General features: G+C 42.9%; 1 protein-coding gene across 1 annotated transcript; it reads left to right on the top strand.

Annotated features, from left to right (window-relative positions):
- Nucleotides 1–655: 655 nt before the first annotated feature.
- Nucleotides 656–23,166, top strand: LOC311307823 (excitatory amino acid transporter 2-like; the record flags this gene model as incomplete). Its single annotated transcript, XM_084436701.1, has 10 exons — nucleotides 656–785; nucleotides 8,761–8,913; nucleotides 9,882–10,132; nucleotides 10,216–10,324; nucleotides 12,758–12,884; nucleotides 13,550–13,783; nucleotides 16,057–16,251; nucleotides 16,442–16,576; nucleotides 21,017–21,227; nucleotides 23,095–23,166. The coding sequence occupies 10 exons, from the start codon at nucleotides 656–658 to the stop codon at nucleotides 23,164–23,166; spliced, it is 1,617 nt and encodes a 538-aa protein (XP_084292827.1).
- Between the last annotated feature and the right edge of the window lie 1,362 nt (nucleotides 23,167–24,528).

The raw sequence follows: 24,528 nt of genomic DNA, 5'->3' as shown, positions 1-24,528 counted from the left end.
TCCAGTTGCGCGGTGTATAGCCTCCTAGTCTCCGAGTTGTCACAGTCTCCTCTCAATCACCAACTAGTAATACAGCCGCCACTCTCCCCAGTGCAATCAACAAGCACACAGAGACAGGACACCCAGACACATATGATGAAAACCTCTCTCAATTCTTGCTTGGCGTCCCGGGAGAACATAAGGATCCTTTGGACAGAGTCCCACCCTGCACTCAACTCAAGGACACAAACACATACAGGGCCTGTAAACGGGGAATCAGCCTATCACTATCCTGCTCTGCCATTCACTAGTATGGGCAACAGCTGAGCATAACCACCGGCCAGTTAACTAACTAGGCTCACCCTGTGACATTTGTATGTTTTTGTTTTTTTTGTGTGTCATGTCATGACTCCAACACATTTCAGTTCATTTCCTTTCAATCAGCTGTTATAGATAATAATGTTACTGCTGAAGCTGACATTTCTATCTATCTATCTATCTATCTATCTATCTATCTATCTATCTATCTATCTATCTATCTATCTATCTATCTATCTATCTATCTATCTATCTATATCTATCTATCTATCTATCTATCTATCTATCTATCTATCTATCTATCTATCTATCTATCTATCTATCTATCTATCTATCTATCTATCTCAGTGCCAACACAATGCAGAAGCACGTGGAGGTCAGAATGCATGAAAGCCAATTGGAGCCCATGGTGGATCCTCCTGAATCCATGTGTGGGGGAATATGTGATAAAATCTTGAACAACATGGTTCTTACCCTCACCATTCTCGGTAAGTTCTCTAGGTCTATCTTATGTTAATGTTATCAGGGTCATAGAGTATCTATTATAGAAGATTCATAGCCCCAATGTATAGATTGTTATAAATGACATAATTTAACTCACATTGAATCCAGCATCAAAGCAATATGAACTTTTTTGTAGGTTTTCTTTTTCAAAATTGTCGATTGTCTCTGTCTTAGTTCATTTGTGAGCACTTCACCATTACATGAAATTCAATATATCATCCTATAATAGCCACCCTAAACATCCATTCAATCATCCATTCAATCTGCCCAGTCTCATCAAATCTGCATACAAATGACACGTTACATCATGAAATACTGTAGATACGCCCAATTCCTTTTGAGCATGAGGCAGCTATACTACCAAATCAGTGCATGGGTTTGCTTGTTTACTTGAAACACATGATTGAAGAAGGGTTGTGAACAATTTATTTATTAAGGGTATTTATTTGCAAGTTTAGTAGGTTAGACCCAGGAGTGAAATAACTCGGATGCCACTGAGTGGGTGCGCTCCGCATTTTGCAGGCATGCAGGGGAATTGCTCAATTGCCGGGGAGGTGGAGGCTGGGCTGGGGGAGGCGGGAGAGGTGGAGGTGGTGGTGGACTGTCAGCTGATTACAGCTGAGGCACATGACCTGTGTCCTGCATGAAATTACATGATGCTACAATTTACATCAAAATTAGTACCTGTATGCAGGCTTTTTAAACAAGGGACTATCAGGAAGAGCCGTAGGATGAATAGGTGATTGACACCTTTCACATTCGCCAGTAGATGAGAGTTCCTTTCCGCTTTTTTTCTGGTGCATCACGTTTGTAGCATGAGGCCACCTTAAACCAATCCGAATCACGGGGTGGGTCCATGACTTGCCCAAATATAGCTGGCCATTCACCTCCATTCCTTCTTTTTTTGACTCTTTGAAATTGAAACGACTTTCTACATGGGAAGGTCACAGACACACAGGGTTTGAACTGACAGAAAGCTCTCAACCTGACGAATGGAGCAATACCAAACATGTCTAGCTCAAATGCACGTGCCTGTGCACAGAGCAACGAAATGCGTTCATGGGTGGAGGTCAATGCTCTCTGAGCACCATTTCTAGTTAGAATATCCAAGTCGGCTCCTAGTTTATGTTGATACAAAGAAAATGGTTCAGCAGCTACTGTAGCTAGCTTCACATACCATAAATCATATTGGAACCCAGTGTTAATTTTGACAGCAAACAGGCTACAGTACCTTTGGAAAGGTATTATGGTTTGAAGATGAACATTTAAGTGAGCAGTAGAGCACTTGTGTACTAATACGTCACATTTTAAAGTTTTTTTTCATTGATTTTGGTAGGCTACTATCAGCCCTCTTGTTTATTGTGGTACAAAATAGATTTTATAAAACCGAATTGGAAGTGATTTTAAAAACTGACCTGAAAAAGTGCAATCGAACCGTCATTCAATTCGGAATTCCAAGTCGTCAACACACAGAATTACCTTTTTCATCAATTTTTGTGGCCACTTGCGTGTTTTGCGATTATGTCTCCAATGCTTTGAATTTGTGTGAGACAAATGTAGCAAGGCTTATAAGCTCCACAGTTAAGAATGCAGGCATTTTAATGTGTTTGTTGTTACTGTAAGCAACGTAACGTCAAGACAAGTTAGGTCTGAAATATACTGTAGCACCATAACACAACAGCATAGGGCGTCTCTGAACCTGGCTTGACACCCGGGACTGTACATTATAAACAGTATATACTGTATATACAGGGCCTGGTCGTACGTTCAGCCCCTGGGCCCAGCTGTGACTTGTTCTGCCACCACATGTGACCAATATACCTGTGTGCTGCCGGCTTGCTGGATGAATTGACCATGAATAAAGATTGTGATGTTGTTACTTTCAGATTCAGATTGTTTAATTCATCACATGTAATGTACAGTATACAGTGATAATGAAATGTTCTTGCCGGCTCCAAAATGTGCTCATTACAGATAACTACAAAGAGAACTTATAAATTACACAAGATTTTCAAAACTATACAGCATAATAAGGTACTGGTATGGATGGATTATGTACATGCTGTATATATGGAAATAACCCACCCCCCCAGGGTTTGGACGAAGGATTTCTTGCTCTCCTCATTGTGTACACAGTAGACATATTCTGTGTACAGGCTCTCTACATTCTCACACCACACCACATCATTCTTGGCTGAGAGTACGAGCACTATCAGCCCTCCCTCACCACCCTCGGCATCTGCCCGCACTCAGAGAGAAGGGAAGACCTGTGTCCAACTTATGCTCCCATAACTGTCCAAAACTCCTATCTGAGAGAACGCCCCCACCCCCTCCCTCCAACCTGTCTGCTTCTGGCCGTAGTACCAGTCAGGCCAGTCCATGAAAACAAGAGCTGAGCACTATAGGAACTCTACCATCCTACTGTATCTGAGCAGACTCAGACTGGAAAAATCATAACTTAAAAACCTCTCCTTTTAACTTATCCATCCATCCATCCATCTTCATCCGCTTATCCGGGGTCGGGTCGCGGAGGCAGCAGCTCCAGCAGGGGGCCCCAGACATCCCTTTCCCAAGCAGCATCAACCAGCTCTGCCTGGGGAATCTTTAGCCGCTCACAGGCCAGTGCGGAGATGTAGTCCCGCCACCTAGTCCTGGGTCTACCCCGCGGCCTCTTCCCAGCCGGACACGCCTGGAACACCTCCCTCTCCCGGATGACTGAACTTCTCACCCGATCTCTCAGGGAGACCCCAGCCACCCTCCGGAGAAAACTCATTTCGGCCGCTTGTATCCGTGATCTCGTTCTTTCGGTCATGACCCATCCTTCATGACCATAGGTGAGGGTGGTGACGAAGATAGACCGGTAGATCGAGAGCTTTGCCTTTTGGCTCAGCTCTCTTTTCGTCACAACAGTGCGGTAAAGCGACTGCAGAACCGCACCAGCTGCTCCGATTCTCCGGCCAAACATGGTTCCCTCACTCGTGAACAAGACCCCCAGATACTTGAACTCCTTCACTTGGGGTAAGGACTCATTTCCTACTCGGAGCGGATAGGCCACCGGTTTCCTGCTGAGGACCATGGCCTCAGATTTAGAAGTGCTTATTCTCATCCCAGCCGCTTCACACTCAGTTGCGAACCTATCCAGAGAGTGCTGGAGGTCGCAGGCAGCTGATGCCATCAGGACCACATCATCTGCAAAAAGCAGCGAAGTGATCCCCAGCTCACCGAACTGCAAACCCACCTCCCCACGGCTACGCCTCGATATCCTGTCCATGAAAATCACAAACAGGATTGGTGACAAAGCGCAGCCCTGGCGGAGGCCAACCCCCACCGGAAAGGAAGACGACTTACCTGAGGACCCGGACACAGCTCTCGCTCTGGGTGTACAGGGATTGGATGGCCCCAAGTAGGGATCCCCTCACCCCATACTCCCGCATAACCCTCCACAAGACCTCTTGAGGGACCCGGTCGTAAGCCTTCTCCAAGTCCACAAAACACATGTAGACGTTGGGCAAACTCCCAAGCCCCCTCCAAGATCCTTGCGAGAGTGAAGAGCTGGTCGGTAATTCCACGACCAGGACGAAATCCGCATTGTTCCTCTTCGATCTGAGGTTCGACTATCGGCCGGACCCTCCTTTCCAGCACCTTGGAGTAAACTTTCCCTGGGAGGCTGAGTAATGTGATGCCTCTATAGTTCGCACACACCCTCTGGTCCCCTTTTTTGAATATTGGGACCACCACCCCAGTCTGCCACTCCTTCGGCACTGACCCAGACTTCCACGCAATGTTACAGAGGCGTGTCAACCAAGACAGCCCCTCTACACCCAGCGCCTTCAGCATTTCTGGACGGATCTCATCAGTCCCTGGGGCTCTGCCACTGTGGAGTTGTTTGACTACCTGGACGACCTCCTCCAAGGAAATTGACGACCCCCCATCATCTTCCGGCTCTGCCTCGATCGTAGAGGGTGGATTAGTCGGGTTCAGGAGTTCCTCAAAGTGCTCCTTCCAACGCTCAACAGCCTCCTCAGTTGAGGTCAGCAGTGTCCCCTCCTTGCTGTATACAGCTTGGATGGTCCCCCGCTTTCCCTTCCTGAGGTGTCTGATGGTCTTCCAGAAACACTTTGGTGCCGACCGAAAGTCCTTCTCCATGGTTTCTCCGAACTCCTCCCACACCCGCTGCTTTGCCTTGGTCACAGCCGAAGCCGCAGCCCTCCGGGCCAGTCGATACCCTGCAACTGCTTCTGGGGTCTCCCGGGCTAACATATCCCGGAAGACCTCCTTCTTCAGTCGGACGGCTTCCCTGACCACCGCTGTCCACCACGGTGTCCGAGGGTTACCGCCCCTTGAGGTACCTATGGCCCTCAGGCCACAGCTCCCAGCCACAGCTTCAGCAATGGAGGCTTTGAACACCGACCACTCATGCTCGATGTCCCCAACCTCCACAGGGATGCCTGAGAAGCTCCGCCGGAGGTGGCAATTGAAATCTCTCCGGACAGGCTCTTCCTCCAGACGTTCCCAGTTCACCCTCACTACACGCTTGGGTTTTCCAGGTCTGTCCAGAAGTTTCCCCCGCCATCGAAACCAGCTCACCACCAGATAGTGATCAGTGGACAGCTCTGCCCCTCTCTTTACCTGAGTGTCCAAAACGCATGGCCTCAGATCAGATGATACGATAATGAAATCGATCATCGACCTTCGGCCTAAGGTGTTCTGATGCCAGGTGTACTTGTGGGCATCCTTGTGTTCGAACATGGTGTTTGTTATGGACAAACCGTGACTAGCACGTAAGTCCAACAACAAAACACCACTCGGGTTCAGATCGTGGTGGCCATGCCTCCCAATCACGCCCCTCCAAGTTTCTCCATCATTGCCTACATGTGCATTGAAGTCCCCCAGTAGGACAGTGGAGTCCCCTGCAGGAGCCCCCAAAAGGACTCCACTCAGGGTCTGCAGGAAGGCCGAGTACTCTGAACTGCTGTTCGGTGCATAAGCACAAACCACAGTCAGAGTCCCCCCCCCCACAGTCCTAAGGCGCAGGGAGGCGACCCTCTCATCCACTGGGGTGAACTCCAGCACAGAGGCGTTCAGCTGGGGGCTAGCTAGTATAGTCACACCTGCCTTACGCCTCATACCGTGAGCAACTCTGGAGAAGAACAGGGTCCAACCCCTATCCAGGAGTTTGGTTCCGGTGCCGCTGCTGTGCGTGGAGGTTAGCCCCACCAGGTGTAATTGGTATCGCTCCACCTCCCTCACAAGCTCCGGCTCCTTCCCCCCCAGCGAGGTCACGTTCCATGTCCCCAGAGCCAGCCTTTGCCGCCCGGGTCCGGTCCGTCGGTGCCCCCCGCCTTCACCGCCACCTAGTTGGCAGCGCACCCGACCCGGACAATTCCTCCCGCGGGTGGTGGGTCCACGGGACGATGGAGGAGGAGATGGTGCTTCCACGTTGCTTATTCGGGCTGGGCCCGGCCGGGCTCTGTGGTAAGCCCGGCCACCAGGCGCTCGCAGGCGGGCCCTCCGTCTGGGCCTTGCTCCAGACGAGGGCCCCGGGCTTCCTCCGGGCCAGGTCTCTCTTCCTTTTTGTTGTTTTGTCATCAGGGTTTTTGCCTGTAACCCCAGGTAGGGGGGCTAGGGGGTACTACCACTTGCCCAAGGTGGACCCCCAGACTAGTGGAGGGAAGGAGGCGTCTTACTTCTCCATTCTAGTTTTGCAACTAGCCACTGCCCGTTTAACTTATGTCTAGTTTAATGTAGCTTAGTCTTTTAACATGTATATTGTAGTGGGCCGGTAATTCATTCATTGGTACTTCAATTTTCAAAATCGGTCATACTGAACCATATGGCAAATGTCCTCATTTCTTATTTGTCATCTTTGCCGCCGATTTCTATTGGCTGTGATGGGTGAACGCTTTCTTTTGCCAATTTCGGTTAAGATTGGAGAAAAATTGTGGCCTGTGGCGACTTAAATTGGCAAAAAAGATTTTCAAAATTGGCAACCTCAATTTTGAAAAGTGGCATACAGTTCAGCATAAATGCACCTCCAACTTTGACACATTGGTGGCACTAGAGTGTTCATGGTGTCGACATGAGACTTGAGTGACAGGAGTCATGTGACTGTCACCGATGAGTTTGCCAAATTTGGTTTAGATACAGTACATCAAAGCGTTGCTGAAATATGACCTAATTTCTGGTTGGCTGTGACGGGTAAATACTTTCAAAAACCAAATATCCATCTAACTTTTGTGAGGCTTGGTCGGAAGATCATGTGTGCCAATTTTTGTTAAGATTGGAGAAAAGTGTGGCATGTGAAACATTTATATATTCCATAAAATGCAATATAGCAGAAAATCCAATGTGGCGGAAAATTACTGTTGAACTTGACTTGAGCCAAGGAATCCAACGGTACCTCATATTTAAAAATTGGACATGGGTCAAAGGTTGCGTGCATAAACGCACCTCCAACTGTGACATGGGGGAGATAGTGTTCAAGGTGACATGGGGGAGATAGTGTTCAAGGTGACATGGGGGAGATAGTGTTCAAGGTGACATGGGGGAGATAGTGTTCAAGGTGACATGGGGGAGATAGTGTTCAAGGTGACATGGGGGAGATAGTGTTCAAGGTGACATGGGGGAGATAGTGTTCAAGGTGTCGATGGGGGAGATAGTGTTCAAGGTGACATGGGGGAGATAGTGTTCAAGGTGACATGGGGGAGATAGTGTTCAAGGTGACATGGGGGAGATAGTGTTCAAGGTGACATGGGGGAGATAGTGTTCAAGGTGACATGGGGGAGATAGTGTTCAAGGTGTCCATATGAGACTTGGTGACAAAGGTCATGGGACTGTCTGGAATGAGTGTGCCAGAGTTTACAGCTTTTGTCCATATGATTCTATGAGCTGCCATGGACTCCAATGGCAGAAGAAGATGAAACTAGAAATCATGCTCGGAGAGCACAGACCTCCACCCATGAATGCATTTTGTGTTTCTAGCATCCCCACACAGGGAGCTGACTTTGCTCTAAGTGTTTTAATTCCTGGATCTACTCTGAAATTTATTGGGTTCTAAGTTGGACCATGCTACATGCCTCCATCAAATTTCATGAAAATCAGTCTGGTAGCTTTTGCATAATCCTGCTAAAGAAACAACCAGCCAACCAACCAATCAATGAACCAACCAATGAACCACCCACACACACCACCAAAAACATTATCTCTTGTCGAGCGCTGTCACTGGGGCAGAGGTAATAAGAAAGGGTACAATCTTTTTGGCCTACACAGCTTTGCTGCTTGGCCCCCCAAAATGACAGCCCTATAGACTATACAATGGACAAATAGACATATAAACATCTTCACGTTGCACAATTTTATCTTGATCTAAGTTACATTTCAACATATATTCTTGTTGTTCGTAATTTTTCCATTCTAAAAGTGGTGAACTGTGGACAGGTCTGGAATTTCTTTTGAAATACATGCTACGCTATGCTTTTTTTGTTGAAAATGTCTTGCATTATTTTTCATAGTCCATACCTCAAATCTTACAATGTACACATGTAAACACAACATGCTAAGATTATTGTTGCATTTAAAGTTTTAAATACAAAATATCCTGTGTTTTCAATCCTCGAGGCCAATGGAGAATTGTTTGAATTGTTCTGTATCTGTATTTGCTGTTTCTGAAATGTGCCTACACACATTATTTCTTCTGTCTCATGTTAGCTACCTTGATGGCTTAAGCAAATTGCGTAGTTGTACCCGGTGCAGACGGTAGCAGACAGAATTTGCGAGGCTACAAGGAACCTAAATCTAAATGCTGATGGTGTTATTTTTCTATAGCCATTACAGTGTGCAATCTACATTTATTTCTTAATGATACATTTAATCAAAAAAGCTGTCTGTGAACCTTTAAGTAATTTACACAAACAGTCACATATCACATTTTGTCTGATGACTGTGGTGTCTGTCTTTCAGGTGTGTGCCTAGGTTCCATAGCAGGGATGCTGTTGAGGTACGTGTCACCGCTCCCTCCTGATATCATCATGATTATCGCCTTCCCAGGAGACATCCTGATGAGGATGCTGAAGATGCTCATCTTGCCTCTAGTTGTTTCCAGTCTGGTTACAGGTAGGTGGGGTGGAAAAAGAGGATAATGCCATACAGGTGTCTCATGTCTTCAGATGGTAACATTTTACAATAAGGTAACATTTGTAAAGGGTTTATGAATACATTATTAATGTATTATTAATGGTTATTTGCTGCATAATGTTAACACGGATACCATATTATTAGCAGTTGTAACATTATGGCTTATTAATAATAGCCAGCCTTGTGTACATTAGTGCTGGAACTATTTTTGCTAGCATCTTGCTGTCTTGTCCTGCTTGTGTGTCTTGTCTCTAGAATGTGCATTTGTGTTGTTCAGTGCATGTTATTGTCTGTGCTGATGTGTATGCTAAGTGCTTTAGTGTCATATATACTGTAGGTGTGTTTGTTTTCCCTGCTACATGATATTGTGTTTTTATGTCTGCCCTGCTTTGTATGTTATGCATATATGTGCATCTGTTTTGTCTACATGTTACTGTCTGCTAATTTGTCCTTTCATGCTTTATTGTCTCACCGAGTCACTTGAGTTTTAAAAAAAATCTTTAATACTGTATGTGCATCTTAATTCTATTTTAACTTTTTATTTTTTTAGACTGTAGGGTGCCGTTTAAACATCTGGCCAGCGACAACAGATGAAAATTAGCCTTTAGGCTAACTCTGACTCATATGCAGCTTGACTGTTGATTAATGTGCAATGTCCCTGATGAATAAACCAATAAATGAAACAACAGTGTTGTAACTACAGCTAGTACTATGTAGTTACACAGTAACTAATTTACATGTATAATATATACAGGTATATTGCAATCAAAAAGGTTGATAAATGGTAAAATATTAGGAATTCAAGTTGAGTTTAAGTTTAAGAAAAATAAGGTGTATTAGCATTATATAACCCTTTTTGATAAACAGATCAATATATAGCACACTTTCATCTGTATCTGAATCAAGCTGCTATAATATTTGATGACTAAATGAAACATTCCCAACAGGATTGGCAGGTCTGGATGCCAAGTCCAGCGGTCGTCTGGGCACCAGGGCCATGGTGTACTACATGTCCACCACCATCATCGCTGCTGTCCTGGGCGTTGTCCTGGTGCTCCTCATCCACCCAGGGAACCCCAAACTGAAGGCTAACCTTGGGCAGGGCAAGAAGAACGATGATGTTTCAAGCTTGGACGCCTTCTTTGATCTCATCCGAAATCTCTTCCCAGAAAACCTGGTACAGGCCTGCTTCCAGCAGGTAAGACATTTCCAGAACTCCTTTACAAATACACTTACACATTTGACACATTCTGTATACTAATTATCTATCTCTCACTTTAGATCCAGACAGTAACCACGAAAACACCTGTGCCCACCAACAGGACTAAGGCACTGCAACAGTTCACCATCAAAAAGACATTTCAGTTCAAGAGTGGGATGAATGTACTAGGTTGGTACAGTATGATTCCATACACCCCCAGTAACCTGAACAAGTGCACAGTGAACCAGTCATCCCCCACCCATGGTGACATGCATGTCTTCAGCATACAGCAGTTGTTGAATGTACTGTTACTATTAGATAAGGCCGGCAGGCCTATCATATTTTTTTGTTTGGTCTAAATTTATTTGAAAGTATAGTAGGACCCCACTTATCCGAACCCAACGGGACCGCAGGTCGTTCGTATCTCTGAAATGTCCGGATGACTGAAACCTATGTTAAAATGCACCAAATTCAATAAGTGGTATACTTGTTTCATATAGACTCATAATAGACAGATAAATACCCTTAATTACTTGTGAAAATGCATCAAAATTGCAATCAAATAGCCAACTAAACTGATACAGCCTAGCCTATAATAGGCCTACAGTACCCTATAATAAGATAAACGAATTTCCACTTGAGTGCGTGCTTTGATCAAATTCAGTAGCCTACTTTATTCTCAAATGAGGCCTACGCTGCATCGATAGGCTACTGTATTCGCAGAACAAAATGGTATAGCCTAAAAACAACCCAAAATTAGAACAATTAGAGCAAATGATAATCAATAAATAAATAAATGAAATGACAGACAAGTTGTCGTGTCTATTGTAGCCTAAAAGAAAGTCTCTAAAACAACCGATGTAGGCTATAGTCTGTAGGCTATTATTTAACAAATACAGTAGGCCTAGTAGACATCTACATGCTCACAACACGTCTGTGTTCCTGAAGTCCATTAACTGGGAACGAAAAATGACTCGATACTCCTCTGCTTCAGGTTGCTGACGCGCTTTCTGGCTACCAAGGAATGCGACTCGTTTGCGTTTTGCGCTTGACATTAGAGCAAAGAAATGAAACGTGACAGTAGGCTACAGCCTACAGGCAACATGTAGGTCTACATACAGTCTGTTTTTATTCACAGTAGGATACAGTACTGTAATGAAAATCCCACCAGTAACAGGCTCAAATAAAAGTTTTTTAAGCCTGTCCGGTAGACCGGGAGGTTCGGAATCTCTGAAGTTCGGATGAGTGGGGTCCTACTGTAAGTAGTGAAGTATAATATCAGTGATTAAGTGTGTGTGGGGGGGGGGGGGTCGAGTACAAAGCCATTTGCAGACTCCCCACCTAACAGCATGAAAAACATATACAGTATACTTTATCTTTGATCTATTCAACATGATTGAACTACCTAAATAAGAGGAATCTGATCTGTTGTGATTATAATGACTATAACTAACCAGCTGTAAAACACTTCCCCCACCCCATGACGCATGCAGTCATCATTCTTGAATGAAAAAGCTAATTCTCACCTAATGATCACATGAGCTACAGTAGCCATACTCTTTTACTGTTTTCCTTTTTTATATTATGGAAACTGAAGTTTTATGATAACTAAATAGTCATATTTTGTCATCAAAAGACCTGTGAGAAGTGCGAACAGCTCTGAATCTTTGAAGCCCTTTTTCTCTGCTTAGTGATTTCAGGTCTACCAACATTCACAGACATATATCTTCTTCTTTGTCAGATTTCAATGCATGTCACATTATTTGAAAACTTGCAATTTACACTTTCATAATCTGTAAAAAACTGAAAAATTACCTTGCCTATTTAAGGACCAAACCACCAATGGCTGTCACTGTAGTGTAACATTAATGGGCTTGGTATCTAGGTAGGAGGGAGAACTAACGGTAGCTTAGCTACCTAGCTAGCTAGCCAGCTATCCTGCTAATGTTACATACACAGTATGTGTCTTTTTGACGATCAACTACATTGACATTTAACAGTCAACTTCGGTGGAGTGGGCAGATTTGAATATCTGGACCAAGGCTACTTTCTAGCATGAGATTTAGACCAATCAGAAGTCACCAATACTGTTGCGCACCTGCACTAGAGTAGCCTCGTGAGACCATCCTGATCTCGAGAGTTCACATTCAGCTTCTCTGAACGATTTTTCTCAGGGACTATGTTCTGACTGCTGCTCTGCCCCCCAGTCGAACATAACCTCGGATTGGTTCCCGTGGCAAAACAATCTCCCAAAGCAATGAGCAGTAATGTTAACGTTAGTGGAATAAACACAGCCGTAAGTGCAGTTATTGCAGAAATAGACCCAGGAAAAACAATTAAACGAGAACAAGAGTATGCAGTTTCTCGGAAGAAAATATGTTTTTCACCTTTCTTCCAACTTAATTTGGCAAAAATGCTGATAGGCGCTTAGATTGTTTAAACTATCTGCAACGCCACTACAGCTTGGCAAAAATAACAATTTGTATCTGTTCTTTGCATGTGAGCCTTTGTACTATTTACAGATTAAGCTACAGAACATAATGGCACTAAAACCTTAAGGTAACTCTTATCATCTTGTCGTCACCAATTGTCATGATTATAATCAAATCTCTGAAATTGTAGGTATGATTGGATTCTTTGTCGCTTTTGGAATCTGCATGGGGAAAATGGGAGAGAAGGCCAAGCTCATGTTGGATTTTTTCAATATCCTAAATGAGATTGTTATGAGGCTTGTTGGCATGATCATGTGGTAAGTGTCCTATATACTATAGCAATCCTCACATTTGTCACTTTCTCAATATAACCACCATTAAAGGTGCTACATGGAAGATTTAAAAAATCTATAGCAAATTAACCAGATTAAATGATGCTTTAAACAAGGAAAACCGTACATGTAGCAATAATACGTAAAAGGACAGGTTCGGTTTAGAATGATATGCCATGTTGTAAGGTTATTTACGATCATATACAACGGCCGATATGAAAGTTTCGTGGATCCATTGAGTGTGTTAGCAATGACAAGCTGTATCTCGTTTGACGAAACTTTGATATCGGCTGTTGTATATGATAGTAAATAACCTTATAACAAGGTTTATAATGCTAAATTCCGAACCTGTCCTTTAACAGAATATCCACCCTAATCCCATCGTTAGCAAATTGTCCTTACAAACCTCTGTAATGTTTTTTTTGTTGTCTCTCTCTTTGCACTGTCCTGACCACTTACCTTTGACCCTAACATATCATCATCTACTTTCTTTTACCCCATTACTTCCATCCTTCCCTTCTCCTATAATGTCCTCAAACCTAATCCCAATCCTAACCCTTCTTTTCCTCAAACCAAATCTTAACCCAACCAACCTCTTGACCCAATATCCAAACCTGTATCATATCCCCAAACCCTGAATCCAAAACCAGGTACTCACCCGTCGGTATAGCATGTCTGATTTGTGGGAAGATCATCTCCATTAATGACCTGGAAGTGGTTGCTAGACAGCTGGGGTTGTACATGGTCACTGTGGTAGTGGGCCTCATCATCCATGGTGGCATCTTTCTACCCCTAATATACTTTGTCATCGTTCGGAAAAACCCCTTCACCTTCTTCATGGGGATCTTCCAGGCCTGGGTCACTGCGCTTGGGACGGCATCCAGGTACAAGACACTCCTCTGATCTTTGCTGTTATAGATCTAGTTATTCGACACACCCTTATGTGTTATATTTCAGTCAATACTCAAATTATAGCAAATTCAAAGTCAAGTAAGAACTATGTAATTTCATGCTAAAAAATACCCCCCAAAATGTAGAGTGACATCTGATATGTTTTGTCTCCTTTTCAACTTCAAACCAATCTATACCAATGAAAGAGAATACTGTTTTTTTCTGATGTATACAGCACAATGTTGTTTGGAAGATTAAGGACTATAGTTTAATTTAATCAGTATAAACTTCAGATGTTTCATTCACTCCCTTTGCCACAGGTATAAAAATTAAAATCAAGCACCTAGCCATGCACTCTGCCTCTTCAAACATTTGTGAAAGAATCTGTAATTTTAAAGAGCGCACTGAATTCCAGTGGGTATTGTAATAGGATGACTGAACCAAGTCAGTTCGTGAAATTTCTTCCCTCCTAGATATTCCACGATCAACTGTAAGTGGTATTATTGCAAAGTGGAAGCGTTTAGGACCCACAGCAACTCAGCTACGAATTGTCAGACCATGTAAAGTTACAGATAAAGTTACAGAGTGGGATCGCTGAGTGCGTAAAAATCGCCAAGGCGGCGGGGGCTTAATGACATGGTTTTCCATGGCCGAGCAGCTGCATGCAAGCCTTACATCACCAAGCACAATATCAAGCGTTGGATGGTGATGTAAAGCACACAGCCACTGCACTCTGGAGCAGTGGAAATGTATTCTGTGGAGTGACGAATCACGCTTCTCTATCTGACATTCTGATGGACAAGTCTGGGTTTGGCGAATGCCAGGAGAATGTTACCTGCCTGACTGCATCGTGCCAACTGTAAGTTTGGTGGAGGGGGATAATGGTCTGGGGTTGTTTTTCTGGGGTTGGCCTAGGCCCCTTAGTTCCAGTGAAGGGAAATATTAAAGGAGTAGTAAAGAGAAAATGCATGTTTAGCCCTGTTTTAAGGTTACTTATGATCATATACAATGGTTCAGATCAAAAAGTTGACAAAACTAGCACTTTTGAGAAAGTCTGATTATTGCTCTACTACCGTTTTGGTCATACAATGGATGTGGGTGGGCACCGTGAAAAATCATTCAAAAAACATGTTAAACTCTCAATTTCAAAGACAAGAAACTCACTGAGGTGTTAGTTGGCATTCTGACATATAATTCGCCATAAAGTAAGATTCTAGTTCATCTGGAAAGGCTTTTTTAAATATTTATCATCGAACTATTTAGTTGCAGCACATAAGTGTGTAAACTTCCGCAAACTAGGTAGCCTAGCAAAATAAACAATAACAACAGCTACCGTAAGTAGTTCCGCTTCCTGAATCCCCTCTGCGGATTGATCTACACATCTACAATGGTCGCGTCAATACAAGTCAATGGATTTCATAAAATGATCAATAAAACCCTACAGGATTCATACTTTGCAGCAAATTTGATGTCAGAACACCAACGGACACCAATTACCCCCTCAGTGAGCTTCTTGTCTTTGAAATCGAGAGTTTAACATGTTTTTGAATGATTTTTCAAGGTGCCCATCCACATTCATTGTATGACCTAAACGGTGGTAGAGCAATTATCCGACTTTCTCAAAAGCGCTAGTTTTGTGAACTTTTTGATCAGATCAGATTGTATATGATCATAAGTAACCTTAAAACAGGGCTAAACATGCATTGTCCCTTTACTACTCCTTTAATGCTTCAGCTTACCAAGACATTTTGGACAATTCTATGCTTCCAACTTTGTGGGAACAGTTAGGGGAAGGCTCTTTTCTGTGCACAAAACAAGGTCCATAAAGGCATGGTTGGGTGAGGCTGGTTTAGAAGAACTTGACTGGCCTGCACAGAGCCCTGACCTCAACCCCATCAAACACCTTTGGGATGAACTAGAATGGAGTTTGCGAGCTAGGCCCTCCCGTCCAACATCAGTGTCTGACCTCACAAATGCTCTACTAGATGAATGGGCAAAAATTCCCACAGACACACCAAAATCTTGTAGAATGCCTTTCCAGAAGAGTGGAAGCTGTTATACATGTACAGTAGCTGCAAAGGGGGACCAACTCCATATTAATGCCTATGAATTTAGAATGCAATGTCATAAAAGCTCCTGTAGGTGTAATATGTAGGTGGCCCAATACTTTTGTCCATATACTGTAGTGTATTTTGTAAAATTTCCCATGGAAGTTTTACACTATAAAATATCCAAAAGAATGTAATTTGCACCCATTTTGTCCCAGCGCTGGCACCCTGCCTGTCACATTCCGGTGCCTGGAGGAGAACTTGGGGATCGACAAACGAGTGACGCGTTTCGTGCTCCCTGTGGGGGCCACTATCAACATGGACGGCACTGCACTTTATGAGGCTGTGGCAGCCATCTTCATAGCCCAAATGAACAACATTGATCTGGACTGGGGACAGATTGTTACTGTCAGGTAGGTCTCTAAAATTGCACTTTAAATATATTCATACCGTATTGCTTCAGACAAACTCTTTGACAAAATGGCTTTCTTTTCAAGTTAATAATGTTAACATGTTTGTATCTCTTTACACTTATTGTGCTGCTTTTCAACTGTTTTACCTCCTATTTGAACAATTTGAACTGAATTCTCTCATCTTAACTAGTTTGACAGCCACCTTGGCCAGTGTGGGAGCAGCCAGTATCCCAAGTGCTGGACTGGTAACAATGCTTCTGATCCTAACTGCTGTTGGGTTACCCACTCAAGATATCAGTCTGTTGGTAGCTGTTGACTGGCTGCTGTGAGTACAAAACCTTTGCACACAAACATACATGCAGAAAGACAGACACACTAGGGTTGGGTGATAGCCCTGGATGGATGAGAACACATTGTGATGTGACAGATGATGTCTAGACTATTTGAATGAGACTATTTGAATGAGTGGTGAAGTCAGTGAACACAAAACAGGGCAGTATAAAGCAGACATGCCAAAGGTTCCATTAAATGTTGGATGGGGGAGCACTTTTTCTCTATCTGATGACAGATGAGCATGCCTTTTGTGAAGGGCACTGGTATCTATCTAGTGTGGCAGAGTTATCCCTACAGTATGTACCGTTTTTACATGTATGTGCTGAAAATGTTGAATGGATAGCCTAGTTGGTGCGAATTAAGCCTAAAAATCTGCATACAAGCACTTCACATTTTAATGTGTATTATGGCTGTTATCTCACCAATGGAATAAAGCACAGGATAATATGAAGCACATAGCATAATGGTTACCACACACAGTAGCATACATGCTGTTTGATAAAAACTTTTGGAAGGAATTAAGTAGGTCTAAATAATTTCAAGCAGCCTTAGGCTACTGTGAAAACGGAATACTATGCTGCACGGGTTTCTTCACGCACACACAGCATATTAGTTCAGATTGTTTTACAGACTTTGTCAGTGTATTTATTGTAGACTTGCAAAGACATTGCAATAAACCTTGGTCTAGGTATGGGTATTAAACCTTGGTCTAGGTATGGGTATTAAACCTTGGTCTAGGTATGGGTATTAGTCTAGGTACGGGTATGGGTATAGGTATGGCTATGGGTATTAACTGTAGGCTAAGGGGCCGCCACCACCTTCTGTCCCCAGTATGGTCCGGTATCAGAGAGTTGAGAACTACAACAACAGCATACTAGAAAACAACGTAAGAAAATATGTCATTTTGCACCAACTCATAAAACAGCAGGTTCTTTGTGGGCATGGTGGAAGTCTGGCCAAGCGGTGACACCGCCCACCCCGACAGGCACAGACAGGTCTGTCTACCCAGCTAAATAGCCAACCCCAGCATCACAGCAAATCACCCCACCTACAGAAGGTGGGCACTCGGTATGGCTCTCAATGTGCGGCTACACAGTGAATTCCACACCAGATCACCCTGTATAGGCAGGCACATGGCTTGCAAACAAACACACTAGAAATCACCCGAGTTGGTACACTTTGGTACAAAGTGAGATAAATCCCTTTCAAGCGTTGACGTTTATGTGTGGGACTGGGTTGTAAGTAGGGATGGGTCTCGAAAACCGGTTCTATTAAGACCCGGTTCGAGGATTTCGAGAAACTCAATAAAAGGCAGACCCGAGCTCATCCATTCTGCTATCGAGACTAGCACGTCCTATGATAACGTAATGTCAATTTTAAATCTTGTGAGACGAGTCACGTAATTTCAATCCATCCGCTGTTTAAATAAAAAAAGATACAATGGCCTCCGCACCGCTTTATTTCTCATTTTGGCAGAGAGAATGGCTGAGCGCACAAAGCGATCTAAAAGGGGAGCGTGTCTATGTTCCCACAGCTCTATGGTCCCACAGCCCAATGGTCCCACAGCTCAATGGTCCCACAGCCCAATGGTCCCACAGCCCAATCCCACAACTCTATATTCCCACAGCTCCATGTTCCCCCAGCTCTATGTTCCCCCAGCTCCATGTTCCTCCAGCTCTATGTTCCCCCAGCTCCATGTTCCTCCAGCTCCATGTTCCCCCAGCTCCATGTTCCTCCAGCTCTATGTTCCCCCAGCTCCATGTTCCTCCAGCTCTATGTTCCCCCAGCTCCATGTTCCTCCAGCTCCATGTTCCCCCAGCTCCATGTTCCTCCAGCTCTATGTTCCCACAGCTCCATGTTCCCCCAGCTCTATGTTCCCCCAGCTCTATGTTCCCCCAGCTCCATGTTCCTCCAGCTCCATGTTCCTCCAGCTCCATGTTCCTCCAGCTCTATATTCCCACATTTCTGAGTAAACTAATAGAGAAAAGGTGTAAAGGCATTTAACCCATTATGTGTAGCCTAAATAGACTTGCTAACTTTTCTTTCATTTCCTCAAAGCTGTTTATTAGCTTTATTTGCATACACTACACGGGTAGTACTAATACTACTACTACTAATAACATTAATAATACATCACATTTATTAAGTGCTTTTCATGGCTGCTCAAATTGGCTTTACACAATAAAAAGGGGCATATCAAATATCATATCCTGGGTATGGTTTATTCAGTTGACTTCACACTCAGCAGGCCTCTGGGACCGGAAGAAGTTTAGTGTATGACTTTGTGCAATAAAGACACAGTGTATGTTCAAAATATTTCTTTATGAACAAGCAAACAATCTGGAAAGGGTTCTCAGTTATCAGTGTTTCTCAATCTTTTATGTACCAAGAACATGCAATATGCAAGTGGTGCAAGCAAAAATATAAAGCTCAGTTTACACACTCAATAATCACACACTCACCATCTAACTGAAATAGGAACATGTCAAATACTGCACTATTTGTGCAGTTCACTTAAAATACATCTACATCAGTGGTGGTAAACATTTTATGTGCCAGGAACAGGCAAAAAAATACAAAGCTATGTTTACAGTACTATAAGAAGCATCAGTTTAGTAAGGACCCTGTTGAGATTATGCCAGGGAACAACACATGTCCATATTTTTACACACAACCAGTTAGGAGGACAGAGTGAAGGTAAAATTGAAACATTTCAAGCACAAGAATCTGACTGCTCCCTTATTCCCGTGCACGATGGAATACAAGACAGAGGGTATTCTGTCCAGTGTTCCACCCACAAAAGAGCTGGCTTTCCTCGCCAGCTTGTTTGTTTAGGACCTAATAAAAAAATAAAAAATAAAAAGTCTTGTTGTGGGACCATTGGGCCTAATTTTGTCTTAATGGTAATGTGGGACCAATGGGCTGTGGGACCATTGGGCTGTGGGAACATAGAGCTGACCCCATCTAGGAGACATGGTTACATTTCACAAAAGTAGGGCTGGGTATCGATTCCAATTTCAAGAATTGATTCGATTCCAATTCACAAGGTTCAGAATCGATTATCACGATTCAATTCGATTTGATTCAATATCGATTCGGTTAATGTTACTAAAACCTTTTTTTTTCTTTTTTTTTTAGCTGTAACCTTAATTACATGTCTGCCAAGTTATGCAACACATCAAAACTAGGGCTGGGTATCGATACTGATTTCAAAAAATGAGTGAATGAATGAATCATTGAATTAATTAATGAACTATTCATTGTGATGAAGTGATGGACTTCAAAATTCCTGCAAGGTCAGAGTGTATGAAAGTTTTGGCTCACTTGGGACTACATTCACGTGGTGGTTTTACAGTGATGGCACCTATGGCTGATTTGTTATGATTTTTTAAAGTTTTAAACTTGAGACTGTTGCTGTTGCGCCACCTTCAGCTTTATTGACCTACAATGCAGGTTGAGGACTTTGGGTATAGTACTGGAGCTATGTGCAAATTTTGGTGATTTTTTGTCCACGGGAAGTTAGACTTCAGTGGAAGATGGAGAATAATAATAATAAGTAAAACATTTTGATGCATTGTAAGATCAATTTTGATAATTCAATAATCTGGTCAATGAGTTTGTGAATGACAGTTTGAAGATCCAGTGTAGCAACTTTAGTGTTAATTGATTGAAAAATGTGGGTTACAGGTTTTGTTAGCTTTTTTTTCATAATTGAACATTAACTTCAGCAGCTGTGTACTCAGTCAGTTGCCAATCAATCTTTTTAGTCATTGTAATCCTTGGCGGGGGTGGGGTAGGGTTGCCAAGAGCGATGTCTCAGATTCGTGGAGCTTGCGTTGGATTGTGGGTAACGTAGTTTTCTCTGTATGAAGTGTTGGTTTCAGAGGACAGAATTAAACATATTTTAATACTTCAAAATTCCTGCAAGGTCAAAGCATATGACAGTTTTGTCTCAATTGGGACTACATTCACGTGGTGGTTTTACAGTGATAGCACCTATGGCTGATTTGTTATGATTTTTTAAAGTTTTAAACTTTAGACTGTTGCTGTAGCGCCACCTTGAGGTTTATTGACCTACAATGCAGGGTGAGGACTTTGGGTATAGTACTGGAGCTATGTGCAAATGTTGGTGATTTTTTGTCCACGGGAAGTTAGACTTCAGTGGAAGATGGAGAATAGTAATATAGGCAAATACAATAGGGTTCCGGCAGCTACGCTGCCTGGCCCCTAATAATATGAGGCTATCATTTATCCCAATGTTTGGACATGATGATAGAACAATGGTTTAATTCCTGACATCGCCCAACCCTAACACAGACATACACACACAGATTGGTAGTGTACTGTAATTAACACATACACACAGTCTACATTTCTTACTATCTCTCCTTCTTTCCTGTTTGTCTCTCTCTTCCCATCCACCGTAATGCAGAGACCGGTTCCGGACCTCAGTCAACGTGGTTGGGGACTCCTATGGAGCCGGCATCGTGTACCATCTCTCCAAAGATGAGCTTGACCTGTTCGACGCTCAGCAGACAGAAAATGTATTTGAGATGTCGAAGACACAATCCTTCTATGAAAACAACACCAACCAGTGTGTTTATGCCACCCACCACAACTCAGTCCTGATAAATGACTGCAAGGTACATTTCACCTTTAAGGATATAGAGACTTGCATGTAGAGAAACTCCCCTCTGCCTGTCTGTTGTACTTCTTGTCATGTCTTTAGGTGTATTAGATATATATGGATATTATAATTCTTTGCAGCAATGTTAGAAGGTGAAACTCATAAATATATATTACTATATTTATTTGTTTCTTCACCCGTAATGAAAAAGCAGTTTTTAAGTACTTGTTCACAGCTTTACAATTATTCAGATTTTTCTTCTTTTATTCTCACCACTTTTTTTTCTTCCTAACTGTATCCTTAGGAGGTTTGCCTAAGGGGTATTCTTCTGTAAAGAACAACATTTGTCTTGTATCAAGCATTGCTTTGTATTATGCTGTGATGTCTTAAATTTAATTTAAGGAAATGGTTGTGATTACTTTCTTAATTGGACATGTACTTGTGGCAGCCCTAGCTAAAATAATTTCATCCAGCTTTGGGCAATTTCCAAAAATATGTTTTTAGAGTGAGTAATATTCATAAAGACTGCTATTTCATTCATTTTATTTTATCCAAAATAACCAACATATCATGAAATGCCTATCAAAAATCCTTATTAGTCATTTGTAGATTACTATCTTTAAATGTGCAAGTCAAGATCAAGTCAAGATTTCGATGTAGACTAATAATTAAAAAAAACAATCAGAGCTTTTAGAAAGGTGCAGAATAAAAGTATTGCCCCCCCCCCCCCCCCCCCAAAAAAAAAATAAAAAAAATAAAAAAAGGATTTATTTCATCCGTTTTGACAGGTCCGTTTTGACAGGTCCGTTTTGACAGGTCCGTTTTGACAGGTCCGTTTTGACAGGTCCGTTTTGAAAGGTCCCAAATGAACATTTAGTTTACCTCCTTCAGAGTTTTGGTTCCCCCCTGTAACAAGGCTTGTGAGCTCATAGTATTGATATTGATTTAATAGTATTGGTAACACGGTATGTTGGGAGGCTGGAGTGATCAGGGGTCATAATACTATTTGCTCACAAACCTTGTTAGTTGTTTTTATTGTTAGTCTACATTGAGATCTTGACTATTGCCCCTTGACTACTGCAGCAATCTGCCCCTTGACTACCGCAGCAATCTGCCCCTTGACTACCGCAGCAATCTGCCCCTTGACTACCGCAGCAATCTGCCCCTTGACTACCGCAGCATCTGCCCCTTGACTACTGCAGCAATCTGCCCCTTGACTACCGCAGCAATCTGCCCCTTGACTACTGCAGCAATCTGCCCCTTGACTACCGCAGCAATCTGCCCCTTGACTACCGCAGCAATCTGCCCCTTGACTACTGCAGCAATCTGCCCCTTGACTACTGCAGCAATCTGCCCCTTGACTACTGCAGCAATCTGCCCCTTGACTACCGCAGCAATCTGCCCCTTGACTACTGCAGCAAAATATTCAGCCATGCTCTGGCTTTTATAGCATTCAATCCCCTCCATATATAATCTACAGTATATTCTGCTATTTTGCCTGCATGGTGCAACTGTTGTAGCATGATACATAATTATTATAAGTTGCTCTTTGGTGTGCAAGAGCACACAATGTTTCAATTCATCATTACTGTAATTCTGTTGGGCAGAGAATCCATAAAATGCATGGCCAACTTAGAAAATAAAACTGACTCATCGATGGTTTTATATGATCCTGTCAGTAAAGCATTGCATACAAATGCAAACTCAATACATCTAAAGTGTCTAATGACAGTATTAAATGAGAACATTTGAATTTGGGGATTCCCAGTAAATGAATGGCCAGCAAGTATTGACACATTAGTTTCTCTGCACCCAACCTCTGACAGTTTGTATATGTCTGTGCCTTGGTCCCAAAGTTAGATGTCCCTGGTAATTGCTTTCAGGTAACCATGGGCAGAAATGGCAGCGCTACTGAGTTCTCTCTTGTTGAGGAGGAACCATGGAAACGCGAGTAAAGCAGAAGCTCTGCCTTCCCCTGAGTTCCACACGCCTCCCTCTGCCGGCAAAACAAGCAAACAAAACACAGCTAATACAATCTCTGCAAACTACAAGCTGCTCAATCTCTAACTATGGTCCGACATTCTGTTTCCAGTTATCCGACCGAACAGTCTCCTTACCATAAAATATATTATACATAACACAATTTGTACCAGATGTTACATTTGTCCCAATGATTGTATAACTCTAACCATGATAGAAATGCTGTTGCCCAGGTAATGTTAAAGGAAAGATCCCCTCATTCTGAGCCTTACTCGACATTGTATCCTCCCTGATTTACTGGTACACAGCCTAGTGAAACTTGAATTATTTATTTTTTTACTGTAGTTTTCTGTTAAAACACTGGAGGCTGTGATTGTGATGCAGACCAGAGAATACAGTATGTGCTCATGGGATGTAGACTTGCTAGGTTTGTACTGTACAAGGACCAAGGTATACAAACTGTTCCATCAAGAACTATTCAGCTAAACACGGCTCTGGATATTCATCATGTTATATGGGCCACAGCTTCTTAAATAATCCAATGAACTATTGATGTTTCCATGATTATTAATTATCCAATGGTTGACAGATGTATGTATCTAAGCTTTACTGAGTGGCTTTGACACCTTCTAAAACCTGCTGCCTTTAATAGCACTAAGACTGAACTAACTTTGAAAACTTTGGTGAGGCAAAACACAAAACGGTTGTTTAAAAAGGCATGAGAAATACTTAACAACCTCAATAGTTCATGTGTGCACTGCCTCTCTATGCAGTTAACTAATAGCAGTAAACACTTGCTGAACTGGTGGATCATGACAACTGAAAACTGATTCAAGCAGACACATTAAACTCAACAAACCCCCTAGTGGCAGAAGGAGAGAAGTTCAGGTGGATAGGGTAGCAGTGTTACTGCAATACCTTTGACTGTTTAGACTTTAAGGATTAAACTCTGGCATCGGCACACATGGTCAAGCCTCTAAGCAGCAGAGCTTACCTCTGGACTTAGCCTCCCTAAAGAGGGGTGGAGATTCGCCTCCAAATGCAGCAGCATATTTATAGACAGCGGTCAAAGCGTACATGTATCATGGAACAATAGGAGAGACACACAGAGACAGGTGTCAATGTGTTCCGTCCAATGCAAGGGCAGCACCAACAATTTCTTCATTCTGTGTTGATATATCTGTCTGTATATACATGTGTGTATGCTTGTTTGAGTGTGGGTGAACGAGAGATAAAGAGAGAGAGACAGAGACTAAGTGAAAAGGATAGTAAATCAATAATAGAGGTACAAAGAAAGAGACAGAGAGTATGCACGGTTATACCTGTTACTCTGGGGC

This window comes from Borostomias antarcticus (genome assembly GCF_949987555.1).
Source record: "Borostomias antarcticus genome assembly, chromosome: 4".
NCBI classification, from domain to species: Eukaryota; Metazoa; Chordata; class Actinopteri; order Stomiiformes; family Stomiidae; genus Borostomias; species Borostomias antarcticus.
Note: the sequence above shows the minus strand (reverse complement) of the source record. Positions and strands in the feature narration are given on the sequence as shown.